Below are 17560 nucleotides of genomic sequence, written 5' to 3'. Positions count from 1 at the left end.
AGTCTTTTTACCAAAAAATAATCATCAACTCATTATTTTTTTTCATTTAGATTTTTTTAAAACCTTAATCCAAACAAACCCTAAGATGCTATTATCATAGCAGTATAATAATATTTACCTTTTGTCCTTTTACAACATATCATCAGTTTATTTTTAAAGGGTAAAATTGTCCATTAAATCAATTAATTAATAGGGGTAGGTAAGAACAGGTAATAGACAGAAAAAAGAGATTGAAATTGATGAAATTTGACAAATTTTAAAAGGCAAGAAATTGAAGAATCCATTCCCTTTGAAGAAACAAAAATAATAATAATAATACCATCATCATCATATACATCTCTTTTCTACCTAACTTTTCTATGTCTTCTAAGGCCTCCAATATTAATAAATATCATCATATCCTTGTTTGGTACTCACTATATATATTCAAATTTATTTTATTAATAAAGTTATAGTTATAAATAACACAAACAATTGCATAATAATTTGAAAACAATATATCTTGTGCTTGACCAATCCAAATCCATACTTATGCAATAACGATGTAATTTTTGTTTTAGGTCTAAGCGTTTGTCTAATTATATTTGAGAAAAAAATCGAAATATCTAAATGTTGTTTCGTGATATGGATCAGATTCATGATACATCTATTTTATATGAAAGTGGTTTAATTGAACATTAATTACAAATTTGATGTGTTATACTATTTTGGTATAAGAGAGGAGGGTCTACCTAAAATATTACAAAATTGATTATATTTTATTTAATTTGAGTAGTTCAATTAACTATAATATCCTTCTTTGATAGATGATCGTGGCAACCTTACAAAGAAAAAAAAAGGGACCATTTCTCTAAAATATAAAACATTAAAACCTGAACTAGATATTTCTTCTTTAAATTTTAACATAATTGTGACCATTTCACTTAAATTAATATAAAAATTGATTTCAATAAGATATTATTTTTTTAATAAAAATTATTTAACAAAGTTTTGTTTTGAAACACTGGAAGGAACCACAAATATTATTAAATTAGTTAATATTAACCAACTAATGTAATATATATATTTTTAATTTCATTTGTTTCAAAACAAAAGTTTGTTAAATAATTTTTATTTGAAGATAATTGATTGAATACCAAAGATGCATAATTCAAGCCAATTGTGTTGAAGCTGAAAAAAAAATAAACAAAACCAAAATTATATTTGTTTAGTTTGGACAAAAAAAAATTAATAATTAGGTAATTTTTCCATATATTTAATAGGTTTTAAATATCAACAATAGTTTTTAATAGAGTGGGGCAAGGTGCAGTGGATGTGTGTGGAAGGAAGAATCGAAACTGAATGACCGTATCTTGCAAAAGACTGAGTAATTGTAAAGACTTAGTCTGAAAGACCGTATTTTTGTATTAAAGGACTGTATTTTGTTGTAAAAGACCGAATTTGTAGCACCATTTGTTTATTATTGATAAAACGTTTCCGCATATGTTACTATTTTTCGTTTATGTATGGTAAGATTTCCCCTTTCTATCATAGTCTAGGAAATTAGGATTAGGGATGTTTCAATTTTGTTTAAAATTGTTTTTTATATATTTATTTTTGTTTGAAATATTTTTTTACATTCATTTGTATTTACAAAATGAAAAACTTAATTCTAAACAATTTTTATTTTATGGTCAAAATTTGAATCATCTTAATAACTAATTTAAAATCATCGATTACCTAAAATTTCAACTATGTTGTGTTTCTCATCTTTGGATTAGAGCTATTTTGTTACCAATAAATTAATTTCGTTTTTAAATCAAATTACATTAAATATTGCTAAGGGAATAATCATCTTTTTGGTGTTTGTATGGTCAAACATATTACAAATTAGTATTACGATATTACATTTTATATTTCATAATCTCTATCATATTATTTACATTAAATATATGACTTTCAGACACATTTCTATCTTTCAACATCAATATTATTTATTGGTTAAAAATGATTTTGATAGCACAACACAAACACAAAATATTTAAATATGGAGGAGACGTGTGAATGATAAACTTCGTCTTAGTTTATAACATCGGTGTCTGAAAATAGAACAAAATAGATGAGTTGTCGGTTGAGAATGAAGTTAAAGAATTCATATCAAGACGAATGTATAAATTTTGTCCGCATTAAGACTTAGAAAAAATTTATATATATATCACGTATAAGAAGAATTGTGCATATTTTTAACCCAAATTAACGGTTTTATAACATTTTAAATAATAATAGATATTTATAGTGTAAATTCAAAAAATATATATATAAGGAGGAATAAAATTAAAATAAATATATATGGAGTAATTTCAAACAAAATTATGTATAGAGATATTTAAAACTTAATTAAATGTATATGAAATATTATAATTATTATTAAGAAAAAAACTCATCTATAAAATAAAAAGTTGTTTAAACTTAACTATTAATTTATTATTGAATTATAAAGAAAATTAAAAATACCTACCAAAACGAAATTCCTAATTCACAACTAATTAATAAGCTAATTAGCATGGAATTGAGAATTCCAATTTGAAAAATAATAATTCATGATTATCAAATTTGTTGAATGAATAAAAGTATTTAATCTATTTTATAAAATTAGTAACAATTATAATTTCATGTATTATAAAAAAAATATTATCTTCCCAGAATTTTACATATCTTGATTTCGAATTTTAACTAAAACGCTTTAAATAAAAAATTAGTGATAATGTAGTCTGATTCTAGGTATTCCTAAACTTCTAAAAAATATATATATAAAATAATTTATTTTTTTTACAAATAAAAAAGTAACTAATAACAATTAGTGAAAAAAAAGAAGTAAAGTTATAATTAAAACAAACAAAGAAGTCATAAGTAGAAATCTTCAATGTTATTGAATACTTTTTTTTTAGAATGTATATATTATATTGAATACTTATTCTCTGTTTGATTAGGGCTTAATCCAATTCCATCAATTAAATTTGTTTATGCTCAACTTAATTTCAATTTGACGTGTTTTCAAACAAAACTGTATTTGAGTTATAATTTAAATAATAAATGAACAATACTTCAATTTGAAGTAAAATAAGTAACTTTTGTTCAAAGATAATAGGGTATAAACAATTATATATATATATATATATATATATATATATATATATATATATATATAAAAAAAAATTCCATGTTTTACTTTCTATTGAAAAGTTAGTATGGGAATTGTATGTGCCCTTCAATGAGATTTTATTTTTTATGATGAAAATGATGTTTGAATGCACTTTACCAAGACATCAAAATTTTATTTCATTGAGTTGAATCTGGAATTATATTTCTACACAAAAAATAATAACAAATTTATGAATATAAATTTACTTAAGTTATGCTCTAAATATTAAATAGATTAATATTCTAATGAGATATTTAACAAGATAAAAATATTTTTAATAAATTTTATCAACATTTTCTCATCTAAATATAACTTTATAAAGTATTTCTAAATGGACTTATTTAATCAAGCAATTAATTTATATTTTCATTTCATTTTAATGTCTATAGTTCTATTTCTCATTATATTGTAAAATTTATAGTAATGATTTAATCAAATAAAATATTATTAGATTAAAGTAACTTTTATAGTTCAAACTATAATTTTTCATGACACATTAAAAAAAAAGTGATTTTATAGATTTAAGGATTTAGGTTCTTAAAATATAATTTGTTATGTAACATCATTCAAAGAAGTAATTCTTCCTTTCTTGTGGGATTAGTGGTGGAGTTTTAGCATTTTCGCGAATGCAGTTTTATTTAAATGGAGTAGAATTAACAGTAAGATTTTTTTCGACGTTACTTCCAAATGAATTCTATATATCTTGAGTATGGTATTTTATATATTGAATTATTTATGAAAGCATCATTTTAAGAGTTTTGGTTGTTTTGATAGGCAAACTAGAGATTATTTATAATAAATTGTTCTTAATTCACAATCCTTAAATAATTTGGATTATCCTACTATCAAATGACACACATAAATTTGATAGTGTTGGGTCTATATATATATACCAAATTATTTTTAAAGAAATATTATAGATATATATTATATTAACATTAAAATTAATCATCTAATTGATTAATTATCTTATTTACTGGTGTAGATAAATAAGTTTAAACTTTGTTTAAGAACATAAATTTTATACTCATGTCCATCAACCTAAGACATAAGTACTATCTTATAATTGAATAATTTGTTTTGTAATTGTCTTATCTGAAATTTGGCATTTTTGTTGTTGTTATATATTTTTTAAATTATTTTTTTTTTTCTATATATATTGTTTAGGTTTTGTAAATTTATATATATCTTTACCTTCTTTTTCTTGTGAAGTTATTGATTGTTGTTTTTATCTTTTGTCTCTTCTTTCAATAAAGTCATATATTTTTTTGGATTACTGTCTATTTAAAGATAAATAAAATGAAAATATGATAGTGGAAAAAATTTAGAACATGAAGGAATGAAAAATTTATATTTTTTTTCTCACTAATTACCTTTTAAACCAATAATATGATGTCACGTCATTTCTTTCATCGTTCTCTCCAATGCTCTTTTCGGTCGCTCCTCAAATAAAATAATTTAATCATTCCACGTCTCTCGCTAGAAATTGTATGCTATAAATATAAATGGGTTTGCTTAACATATATATATATTTTATATATGGATTTAACTTTTTCCTTTTCTTAAAAAGGATAAATATTATAATGTTAACACTGTTATTTAATAATTTTTTAATTATTATTTTATATAAATAGGTTTTATTAATAAAGAAATGTCATAAGAGACATTTATCATTTATATGTGTGAAAAATAGTGAAGGACAATATGCATATAGTCTTGTTAAAAAAATGAACAAATTTAAAAAAACATGATGAAATGATGATCATTCAAACCAAATAAAAATCAAACTTATCTATAATTATAAATTGATGTATAAATTAATTACTACTAAAAATGTAGTCAATTCCAATTCGTTGAAGTGATTATGAATGAAAACTTAGTCACTTAATAATGAAAACACTCAAACCATTCATTTTTAATTATCCATAATTATAGCTCATAGAAACTAGTATCAAAACAAATTAGTATAAATAAAGTATCACTTCAATCCATGTTAAACTTGTTAATTCATTTTTTTTAACTCTAATTAGTTAATTTGGTAAAAACTATTTCTGTCATTGCTAGAGTAAACTTCTTATTAAATGAACATTACATTTTTAGTGTAAGTAAATAACATACTTAATATATATATATATATATATATATATATATATATATATATATATATATATATATAATTGTGTTAATTTCTTAAATTATTATTTTTTTAAATAACTTTGCATTGCCATAAAAAAATTTAAGATTTGTTTGGTAATGACTATTTAAATAAGTTGTAAAAAATCAATCATTTTCTTACCTATTTATTTAAATCAATTAATTTATATATATTTTATTTAAAACTAAATAAAATATTTTATTTTTTTTGGCCAAACAATTGTTTTCTTTAATTAACTAATATTTTGCATAATAATCGATTCTTAGCAAAATTATCCTCTTTATAAAAGAAAAAAGAAAATTGATGGATAGTTCAAGTATAAATGAATATTTTTCTAAAAAATCCTACAAATATATAAATAAATAAATAAATATTATTTATCACTTTCAAATAAACCATTATAATCAAATTTCTCCAACCGATATAAACAACCTCATATTTCAGTATTTAATATATACAGAGGGAGAAAATGGTGGTTTACCTACAAAAGTTGACATTTAAGTTTGTATTTTCTAATTTATTCTTAAAAAAAATAATTAAATTCACTGGTCGACATAGAAAAATCGTTGTTTGTTTACATTAAACCAAACATGTATTTATGATAAAGTTTATTAAATTTGTATAGAAAATACTCTTAATAAATCTACAAAATTACTTTTAAATATAAATTTTATAAATATATATAATCAACTAAAAAAATTGTAAAAAATTACTATCTGTTATTAAACATATGCTCACCTGTTCCCCACCTGAAATATATTTTATTATTTAAAAAAAATAACTATAATTATTTGAAACGGTGATTAAAGTTAAATATTTATTTTTATCCTAGGTTGAATATAAAAAGATGATAGCGGCGTGCGTGTTCCGACAAAGTATCATTTCAAGAATCTCGTGACTCTCTTTTTCTCTCTCAAGATTATGGGAATTAACATTACAATAATATTCCAAAATATTTACAGTGTCACGGTTAATTTTGTAATATTCTTTAAAAAAAAAGGATTTAAAAAATATTTTGTTGATTTTTTAAATAATTTAATTAATACAAAATATTATTTATTTTAAAAATATTTTAAGTAAATCAATCCTAACACACTACTTAAGCTGATGAGTTTTTGGATAATCGATTAATTTTATTTAATATAAATTATTCCAGTGAAAGATTAAATATATAACATATATAATTTAATAAATCTAAAATATTTTAATTAATAATATAGTTTATGTAATTAATTTGAATAACTAGTTATATAAATTAAACAAATAAAATCAGTTACTTATGTTTAGAAATTAAATATTAAAAATATTATAATTATTTTAGTAAAATAATTTAAACTGTTTTTTCTTACCAAACTAATTAATTTCAGAAATTTTGTATTATATATATATATATAACTATATAGAAAATTAGATATATTTTAAATTTATGATTTGTATTATGTAAGTTTTTTATTCTTCACCAATATTATGATATTTGATAAAAAAAAAAATTACCTCACACAAATTATATTTGAAACAAAAATTATATTTAATGTCTATACATAATTATTTATATTAAATCTAAATTTTTTTTTATTTATATTAAACAACACAAGTAAACACTCAACTAAGAATAATTATTTTTAAATGATCTATTATTAAACTAGTCTATCAACGATTTAAAATATATAATTGTTAAAGTAATAATTATGATTATAGAATTAAATTACTGTGAACTATTTAAGATTTTATATATATTTAAAAAAAATCATGCGTTATATAAATATGTTCTTATTGTTATCAAACAAATTATTCAAAATACAACCAAATTAACAATTTGATAACAACATTAAAACATAAATAAAAAATAATCACCAACAAATAAACATAACATAAAATTTAACGTTAACAAATTCAGAGATTCTAAAAAAATCAATGAAATCATCGACACTCTCCACCATTTAATAAGAAGAGATATCTCATATCGTTATAATAATAGCATTGTGCAGTAAACACATTGGAAGTCATATGGACCAATATCCACAAATAATATATAACAATGACAAACCTTAAAATGAATTCATATATTATCAACGTAAAATATCATGCGAAGAATGTATCACAATTTTGCGCCAAATAAGAGCAAACATATTTTTATTTAACTATCTATTATTAAATTTTTTCATATATTTAATTATCGCGAAACCATTCGAACGTTGATTGAATATTTCCTTGACCGAAGCATTTCTACAAGCTGCGACCGAGACTAGGGTTAAGAATAACTAGGCAAGGGTTGGGAATGACACTATAATAAACATTATTTCATAAATTGATTAATGAGTCGTCGCCTACCGAAAATCTATATTACCCAAAAAAAAACTTTCACATAATAAAGATGTCTCTCCAAACACTATAACCAGATAATCGAGAACTTGCGTCGATGAACCATTCAGACAAATCTTGTTAATACTTTATACTGGTATATGATCCTAGATCTGATATACAATTAGGCTCAGAAAAGAATATAAGCCAAGAAAATTTTGTTAAATGAATTCAAATATATTGCATTTTAAATAACTTAACATTCATTAACTTCAAATTTTAGATTACTTACATTTTTAATTTATTTTATTTAAATATATTAATTAATATTAGTATTTATATACTTTTTATTTTATATATACTAAACAATATAAATTTTATTATAAAATAAATATATAATAAAAACAAGGAGTCATAATAAAATAATTATATAAGTTATAGAATACAAAATATTAGGCATAAAGTTTAAAGTAGAGATAATTGTTAAATAATTTATTTTGTATTTTAAATAATATTAATTATATATTAGAATAATAAAAAGTAATCATAAATAATAAGATCAAGTTATTTGAAAATTACTATCTTATCATTATTATTTATTATTTTTTTTTTTTGTAAATTTCATTAAATAAATAATAATTTAAGTTTTTAATTAGGGTATCTTGCAAAGTGAAAAAAGGTTAAAAAAAATAAATAGTTTAATTAAAAGTTAATATTTTCACTTTCTTTTTAAAAAATAATTTAATTTATACTCTTTTTATTTTTTATTTTTTTAAACTATATTCTTCATATAAAACTCACTTTTATTATTTTAATTTTAATTTTAATTTAAATAAAATGATAGTAAATGTGAATTAAATTTTAAAAAGTGAATTAAAAAAAAACCTTTCAATTAAAATAATAAATAATAAATAATAAATAAAATAAAAGGATTATTTGAAATGATCGTGCTTGCAAGCAAACATTTCACTTAAACGGAGAAAATAGGGATGGGCACAAAAGTATAAACTTCCTCTCCTGTACAGAAAAGGACACTCTGCATTTTCTTCGATTCTCTCAAAACCCCAATTTCTTCCTTCAATCTTCATTACAGAAGAAGAAGAGAGAGAGAGAAAGAAGAATCATCACCGTCTTCTCCGGCCGCTCTCTCTCTCTCTATCTCTCTGGAAATGAAGCTGGAGAAGGAGGCCATGGCACTGCAGCCTCTCCTCTTCGTCGTCATTCTCCTCCTTTCTGGACCGACATCCATCGATTCCGTCACAGATTCATCCGACTGTAAGTCTTTCTTCTTCTCTCAATCTATTAACCTAGAATACTACATAAGGAAACCTCATTTCTGATCGCCTTTTTCTAATTTCCGATTCTCTTTTTGTTCTTCTATATATATGCATCTCCGATTATTTTCGCTATATCTGTTCATTCTGTTCTGAATCAACGCCTAAAAATGTCTCACCGCCGGCGAAGGTAGAACAACCTCCGGTGACGGTGTTACTCTTACCGGAAAATGGATTCATCTCAGATAGGGCCTGTTTGGATTATACTATTCTTTTCTTCAATCACCAGCATCAATTTTATTTTTATTTTATAAGAAAATATAAATTTAGTCTACTTTGGTTGTTGTGAGAATTAACTCATACTCATCTAACTTTATAATAGAATACTCGAGGCCTTGTTTGATTTAGGTTATTTGATTAACCAAACTGATTATTTTCAATATATTTATTTCATATTTTAAAATAAGTAGCTTAGTTTTACTGATAATTGGTATGATAGATTTGGAGCTTGTTTGATGTTGAGTTTTGTTTTGTTTTTTTTTTAATTTTTTGTTTGTTTGTTGAAAATGTAGGTTATTTGAGTTTTTAATGGTTCGAAATATTAAAATGTTTAGCATTTTAGTATTTTGATTGATGAATTAGTGATTTGATGATATCATGTTTAATTTTTTATTAAAAAAAATCTAAAAAAAGCTAGATTTTGTTTTTGATTGTAGATTAAATAATTAGTTGTGTAGAAATAATCTCAAACAATCCCATATCAAATAAGGCTTCCCTATATTTAAAAGATATTACATACATTTTTTTTTAAAAATAGGTGGTCTTGAAAATATTTATTTTTTTGAAAAAATGGTTTACAATAAAGTTTATGTTTTGAATTTAGGAAACTAATTTATCCTTGGAGCGGAATTCTCTTAGATTACCATACTGAAATGGAAATATACATTTTTTTTACTTTTTACAGGAAAATAGGATTTTCCTTTTATAAAACAAAAAAAGTGGATTTAGTTTACTAATTTTTTGTTTTGGGTGGTTAAAAGCTGTATGAATATGTTGTGACTTATTTCTTCTAAAACATTGAACCATACATACTTCTATAATGAAAAGCTCAAAATGTGTCACATGAATAATGTCCTGATCAGAACTTTTTTTTTCTTGCAATTAATGGGTATCATATGATTTATGACATTTATCATAACTTTATTTTATATTGTAAATCATTCTAAAAATAATATATTTTTGTAAATATAAGTCTAGACAACTTGTTATTCACTTTATTTTTTTAAACCAGAGACTCTGTAGTTTGAATGGAATCGAACTTGAGACCATTTTAACTAGGACGAGTATGAAGACTCGAATACTAGATGACATGTTATTATACTTGTTAATAATTTTTTTAAAATGTTTTGTCAAATTTTACTATAATTGTTGTCTTTTTTCCCCTCTATGCAGCTTCTGCTTTAGGAGTAATGTATTCCAGCTTAAATTCTCCATCACAATTGACCAATTGGAACTCGAGTGGCGGCGATCCGTGTGGAGATTCTTGGCTGGGTATTACCTGTTCTGGCTCGAGAGTGACAGAAATGTAAATTTCTCATTTTTTTCCGCCTTCATGTGAAAAAATATACTTTGAAAATGACAGATATTTGTATTTGACAGAAAAATAGCTGGTCTGGGACTAAGTGGTTCAATTGGCTACCAGCTTTCAAGTTTAACTTTTGTAACCATTTTGTAAGATTGTCTTATATCTTAGTTACTTATTCTATTGAATCTCTTCAATCATTAATGTTTTATTCAATTAAATTTTGTTGTTAAATTTGTGCAGTGATTTAAGTAACAATAATCTTGGCAATGATATACCTTATCAGTTGCCGCCAAATGTGCAGCAGTTGTAAGTTTCTATTTTTTTTCTTTTTTTGCTCTGCTGTTTGGATAACAATTTCGTTGGAATTTTCAGAAATCTTGGGGGAAATGGCTTCACTGGGAGTATTCCTTATTCAATTTCTCTGATGACTTCCCTTGTATACCTGTAACTCAAGTCCACTCTTCATTTTCAATACTTTTTTTTTTTGTCAATTCACAACATTTTCTTTATTTTTTTTTATATATTTAATCGTGTTCTTCTCCTTTGTCATTGGAGTACAGAAATCTTGGCCACAATCAATTACAGGGACAATCAAATGACATATTTGGACAACTTTCAAAACTTTCCACATTGTAAGATACCTCATTTTCTTTGCTATATAAGCAAATAGAGAATATGATACAGAAATGATTGACCAAGAGTTCTCATTGTATATATAGATTTTCATCGTCTAAATAGCCACACATTACTAAAATACCCACTAAAACGAACCCTAAATTGATTATACATTGTAATGTATATAGATTTTGAATTTAGAGACTAAAGGTTAATGAGAAGATAAAAGTTTAAACCCTATTCATTTAATGCTTTTTCAGGGATCTCTCATTTAATTCTTTAACTGGAAATCTTTCTCAGAGTATGAGTTCCCTTACCAGTATGACAAATATGTAAGTTTAAAATCTTCAAATTACATTATAGTTTATGTTCATTATTGTTTATTTGATTATTCACTTATGATTATAAACAGGTACCTTCAGAATAACCAATTCACTGGAACTATTGATGTTTTGGCCAATCTTCCCCTTCAAAATTTGTTAGTTCTTTTAAAGTCAAATATATTTCAGATCTCCTTAACTTAGCCCCTGACACAATTTCCTTGATTTTATTAGGAATATTGAAAATAATCGTTTCGTCGGCTGGATTCCAGCACCGTTAGCATCCATCAATATCCAGTAGGCACTCTTGATAAGAAAATATTCGAAAAAACTTAATCTTTTATAAACTTAAGAATTTGAATTGTAACAGGCAAGGTGGCAACTTGTTGAACTCCGGACCTGCACCTCCACCTCCTCCAGGCACACCTCCTACTCCCACTGGAAATCCTAACAGTAGTAATGAGAATAACCGACCCAATGTTAGCACCACCAGCAGTGACGGTGGAAGCAAGAAAAAATCCGGCATAAGTGGTGGTGCTGTTGCTGGTATAGTGATATCCCTTTTAGTTGTTGGGTCAGTTATTGCATTCTTTATTATGAGGAAAAGGACCCGGAGATCGTCAACCGATATCGAAAAGTTCGATAATCAGCCGCTAGCTCCTCATGTTTCAAATGATGTGCAAGGTAGTTTTCGAAAAAAGAAATATCATTTCATTAAAACAATCTCAGTCTATTTCCTTCCAAATTTTATAAATGCATGAAGTAACCATGTTTTGATTTCTTTTTGGTTGTGACAGAATTGAAGTCTATTCCAACAGTATCTTCAGTGGAGACCAAAAAACAATACGAACCTTTGGCTTCGATAAACCTCAAACCACCACCTAATGATCGTCACAAATCATTTGACGGAGAAGAAGATCGCTTGAGGAAACCAATTCTCAAGAAGAAAACCGATAGAACATTAATCAATGCTACTTCGTATTCTATAGCAGACTTGCAGCTCGCGACTGAAAGCTTTAGTGTGGATAATCTCATCGGTGATGGGTCCATTGGAAGGGTCTATCGTGCTGAATTTAACGACGGAAAGGTACTTGTATTTTTTTTTATATTATTTTCAATTTTATTAAAAGAAATTTGATTACATTTTTGGCTCCATCCATGCAGGTTCTTGCTGTGAAGAAAATAAATAGTTCTGCTCTTTCCAGTGATTCATCTGAAGATTTTCTTGAAATAGTTTCAAATTTATCAAGACTTCATCATCCTAACATAACAGAATTTGTCGGTTATTGTTGTGAGCACGGTTTGCACTTGCTGGCTTACGAATTCCACAAAACAGGTTCTTTGCATGATTTCCTACATTTATCTGATGAATACAGCAAACCTTTGATCTGGAATACCCGAGTCAAGATCGCTCTCGGAACCGCACGAGCATTAGAGTAAGACAACTGTTTCCTCTTAGTTTAAAGAATGCCTTAACAACGGTTGCACACTTCTAATATTTTTCTCTTATATACTTTTCAGGTATCTACATGAAGTTTGCTCGCCATCTATTGTTCACAAAAATGTAAAGTCTGCAAACATATTGTTAGATGTCGATCTCAATCCTCGTATGTCCGATGCTGGCCTATCGAGTCTCATTCCAGACGCTGATTTGGTGAGTAAATAACCCCAGTATCTTTTACTTGAGACATTTGGTCGTTTCACTTTAGTTACCTTGATGGGTATAGAAAATAATGTAATTTGCATCTATCTTGGTTTTTATTTTTACGCACAAACTTGTAGGCATTGAATCATAATGCGGGTTCTGGATATAGTGCACCTGAGGTCGCAATGTCGGCCCAATACACCATAAAGAGCGATGTTTACAGCTTTGGCATAGTCATGTTGGAACTCCTTACTGGTAGAAAACCGTTTGATAGGTAATAGTTCCGATTTAATGTTATTTAATGTATAATGGTCTTTTAAAAAGAAAAGAAAAAACTTACAATTTGCCATAATTTTATGACCATAACTGAACCAGCTCAAGGTCGAGAGCTGAGCAATCTTTGGTTCGATGGGCAACTCCTCAACTCCACGATATTGATGCTCTCACGAAAATGGTTGATCCAGCTCTAAAGGGTTTATATCCCGTCAAATCTCTTTCGCGTTTTGCTGATGTTATTGCACTTTGTGTTCAGGTGAATTCTAACATTTGACTCAACAAAGAAATCTTTTATAACCTTACACTCTTCAAATACTTTTCTTAACATATTTTTATACAATTTTCAGTCGGAGCCAGAGTTCAGGCCACCCATGTCGGAGGTGGTGCAATCGCTTGTGTTACTGGTGCAACGAGCTAACATGAGCAAGAGAACTGTTGGTAACGATCGACAGACTGATAATTCGGAAAGCTATGATGACTATTAAGGAAGAAATAAACTGAAATTTGTGCAGAATTTTTAAATGATTTTTGTATCATCAAGTTTCTTTCCTTGTATGGGATTGAAAATGGAAGCTGAATCAACAATTGAAGCAATGCAGATGTTTTTGGCCACATTTTGGATTATTTCTCATTCACACTACTTTTTTTTTATTGAAAATATGTTCTTATTTCTGTTTTTTCTTCTTCTAATTCTTATATATACATTTATGATCATATATTCATATTAAAATACAATGGGTCCCTTTTAAATAAAGAAAATAGTTGTGATCTTATTTGAATATTATTTATCTACCACTTCGTTCTAGAGAGATCTTGAAAAATAAAAAATCTTGATATTCACTTTTTAATTATTTTGGTAAGGATAATATGAAGTGGAATATGTGGAAAGGTAGGATCACAAAATGTGAATTATTGATAGAATGGAAGTTAAGTGCATTAATTGTATAGAATATGTAGGCCAATTTGTGGGTTAGTTTGCTTCCAGCTTAAATTGATCAATAGTATCATAGTTAAACAATCTTAAAAAAAAATTATAACTTAATCGTAGTCTTAATATTTTGATTAATAAATTAAATGATAGAGATTTTATGAGATCGAAAACTTTTGATATCTTGTCAAAATTCTTTTTATTTTAGATATTAAATATTTTAAAACACTATAAAAAAGTAAAAATAATTAATATATTAAGTTAATATTTTAATGATTTGATAAGATAAATAATGATAATATATTAATTTATTTAGATAAATTACATCAATCCGAATGAAGAATTTGTTTCCTACACTTTTTAAAAGAATTGTTATTAAGAATATGGGTATGAATTACATCTTAATAAGAAAAAAGAAAGAAAAAATGAATAAGATTTTGTTTCATTATAAGACAAAAACACTAGTTTCATTAAATTTGCTGTCTACTAAACTATAAAGTATAAATAAATAAATTGAATTTTTAAAGGAAAAATAACTCAATTCTTATTCTTATATTAAAAGTTTTCTAGTTCCAATTCACCATTTTGTCTGTTGTATCATTGATGCTCTTGAGTATCTCAAACTTTCATCTAGTGGTTGTATTTTATATATTTTTTTTATGTTTAATTTTTTTTTTGTTCATCAAAATCTATAAATAATGTCTAGAAAAGAAAAAAAAAATACCCAATACTGTTAGGTTAAAAACGATATTCATGATATATAATCGTTCAAAAACTTTATTTATGAAGTTTGAAAACAAACATAACTCATCGTTTTATTTTTAACGATATTATCTTTGTATCGCTATTTTATTATAAGCGTTTAAGGGTTTTATCGATAAAGTTTGCAAACAAACACAACTAATGTGTTTGTTTTAAATGATATTATCTTTATACAACGGTTTGATTAAAAACGTTTAATGACTTTAACAACGAAGTTTGTAAATAAACACAACTAGATGTGTTTCTATGATATTATTTGTGTATTGCGATATGATTATAAACAACGAAGTTTGCAACAAACACAACTAATGTGCCTGTTTTAAGTTATGTCGCGCTACTGAGAATGAGACGTTTTGATATTATCTAATTCAGACCAATAATAATACATCCAATTCCATTCATTGTCCCACATATTTTGCTTTTTTATGTTAGGTTTTGGGGCCCTTGACATTGGGCAGGTGTAGTAATAATAAATGGACGCAATTGAGTAGTGACATTTGAACCGATCTATGTTTCCTCCTAACCTACAAATCATGATACAAACCTAAGCAGGAAAAGCTGTAAATTTATAGTTTTAATTTAAACAAATATTGACAAAAAATATAATAAAAATATATATATATATAATTGTTTAATATGGATTATTTGAAGAAAAATAGATTTTATGATTAAAGATACTCTTGATAAGTGATTTATGATAAAAATTAAAATAAAGTTTATCAATAAATAAATAATATAATATTTTAATTAATAAATTTAATGATTAATTGATTAATGGTTTGGAGTGAAAATTAGATGATTTGAATCGCATATAAATTTTTTAAAATTAAATTAGCTGAAAATATCTTGTACTTCTATTCTATTAATTGAATTTTGATGTTGACTTATGTTTAATTTTTTTTCAATAAAATTTAAAATAAACTTAATGGCAACAGCTATTATAAAACTTGTAATTATTAAGAGTTGATTGAAGAATTATATATATATATTATATTATATTATATTATATTATATTATATTATATTATATTATATTGACAATTACAATATAGTTTTAGTTTTTCTCAATTTTATAGTTATTTCATTGGAATGAGGTGAAATTAATGTATTTATGTCTTCGTTTCATTCTATCTCGATTTTTGAGGTGATATTTTTTTAGTTCGATCGTTATTTGACCGGAACGAGGAGAAATTCATGTATTTATGTCTTCGTCTCGATTTGATCTCGATTTTCTCCAGCATTAATATATTATTTATTTTTTTCAATCTATAAAAAAATGTTCATTTCTTTATAATTTGATAAATTTTTAATAAATTTTAATATATATTATATAAAAAACTTTTTTTTATATAAATTTATTATATATATATATATTAAATATGATATAATTAGTACTTTACGAGGATTCTCTCTAACCAAACGGTGAAACTGTATTAAAAATTATTCAGAGAACGATCATATACTATAAGGCCATATTTGGTATGGGATATAAAAAGTATAACCCTATTCGTATTTGTATAGTATTTGTATAGTATAATTTATATCAATAGTGTTTTTATATATTATTTGTTAGAAATTGATATAAACTTATACCTATATATAATTTATAACTCATATTTGATATAAAATTGTAATTAGTAACATAGGATACAACCCATTTTTTATATTACTTAATTTTTAATTTATCATTATACTCTTTAGAGTATACTTATTATTATATAATATATTAAATATATTTTATTTAATTTTAATATTACTATTATACGTAATTATTTTTAATATATATTTTGTTTAAATAGATCAATATTTTAATTGAAATATATATATTTATTTTTATAACGATAATTTTATTAATTATTATTTTATATATTTACTTATTATAAATAATATTCTTTATTTTATATATTAATTTAATTTTAAGTTCATTTTACTATAATTATTAATATTATTCAAATTAAATAAAATTAATTTACAGTTTATATTATAATTTAATTAAAATTATAGTAATTATTAAATAACAACAGTTCAATATTATTTTTAATATAAGTAAATATATATAAAAATAATTATTTTAAATTCATATTTATATAATTTATACTATATTCTTATATTATATACCAAACACAAAATTATAAATCACATAAGTTATACCATTTTTTTTATAATTCATACTAAACACTAATAACTTATACACCTTATACTACCATATATAATTTATATCTAGTTACAATTTATACATTTATACAACTTATACATATATAATTTGTATCATGTACCAAACGCTACCTAAATGCATTCGTCTCATTCTCATCCCTACTCTTGTAGGGGCTTGTTTGATGTTGTTAATTTGAAGTAATATAAATAAAATATTTATATAAATTTTTTTATTAGATTTTAAAATATTAATAATATCTATACAAATAATTCATTTTTATATAAAAGGATATATCTTTTCAAAATAAGTGAGGCCTATCAAACAAGTAATCAAAAGGTCTCTTCTATATATGAATATACAACTC

General features: G+C 24.4%; 1 protein-coding gene across 1 annotated transcript; it reads left to right on the top strand.

Annotated features, from left to right (window-relative positions):
• Positions 1-8621: 8621 nt before the first annotated feature.
• Positions 8622-14029, top strand: LOC124932101 (protein STRUBBELIG-RECEPTOR FAMILY 7-like). Its single transcript, XM_047472706.1, has 16 exons — positions 8622-8912; positions 10364-10496; positions 10571-10642; positions 10737-10802; positions 10869-10940; positions 11057-11128; positions 11372-11443; positions 11524-11589; positions 11666-11728; positions 11802-12115; positions 12229-12518; positions 12596-12867; positions 12953-13085; positions 13214-13350; positions 13452-13608; positions 13700-14029. The coding sequence occupies exons 1-16, from the start codon at positions 8807-8809 to the stop codon at positions 13835-13837; spliced, it is 2163 nt and encodes a 720-aa protein (XP_047328662.1). The 5' UTR covers positions 8622-8806; the 3' UTR covers positions 13838-14029.
• Positions 14030-17560: the final 3531 nt, after the last annotated feature.

This window comes from Impatiens glandulifera, chromosome 3, assembly GCF_907164915.1.
Source record: "Impatiens glandulifera chromosome 3, dImpGla2.1, whole genome shotgun sequence".
Classification (NCBI taxonomy): Eukaryota; Viridiplantae; Streptophyta; class Magnoliopsida; order Ericales; family Balsaminaceae; genus Impatiens; species Impatiens glandulifera.
The sequence above is the reverse complement of the archived record's forward strand: the minus strand, read 5'-3'. Positions and strand labels throughout refer to the sequence as shown.

Excerpts from the sequence above, each read along its gene's own strand:
- LOC124932101 (XM_047472706.1), top strand. The coding sequence starts at position 8,807 with ATGAAGCTGGAGAAGGAGGCCATGGCACTGCAGCCTCTCCTCTTCGTC. Across the intron at positions 10,497-10,570 it reads GGCTCGAGAGTGACAGAAAT|AAAAATAGCTGGTCTGGGAC; the intron begins GTAAATTTCTCA and ends TGTATTTGACAG. Across the intron at positions 11,444-11,523 it reads CTTACCAGTATGACAAATAT|GTACCTTCAGAATAACCAAT; the intron begins GTAAGTTTAAAA and ends GATTATAAACAG.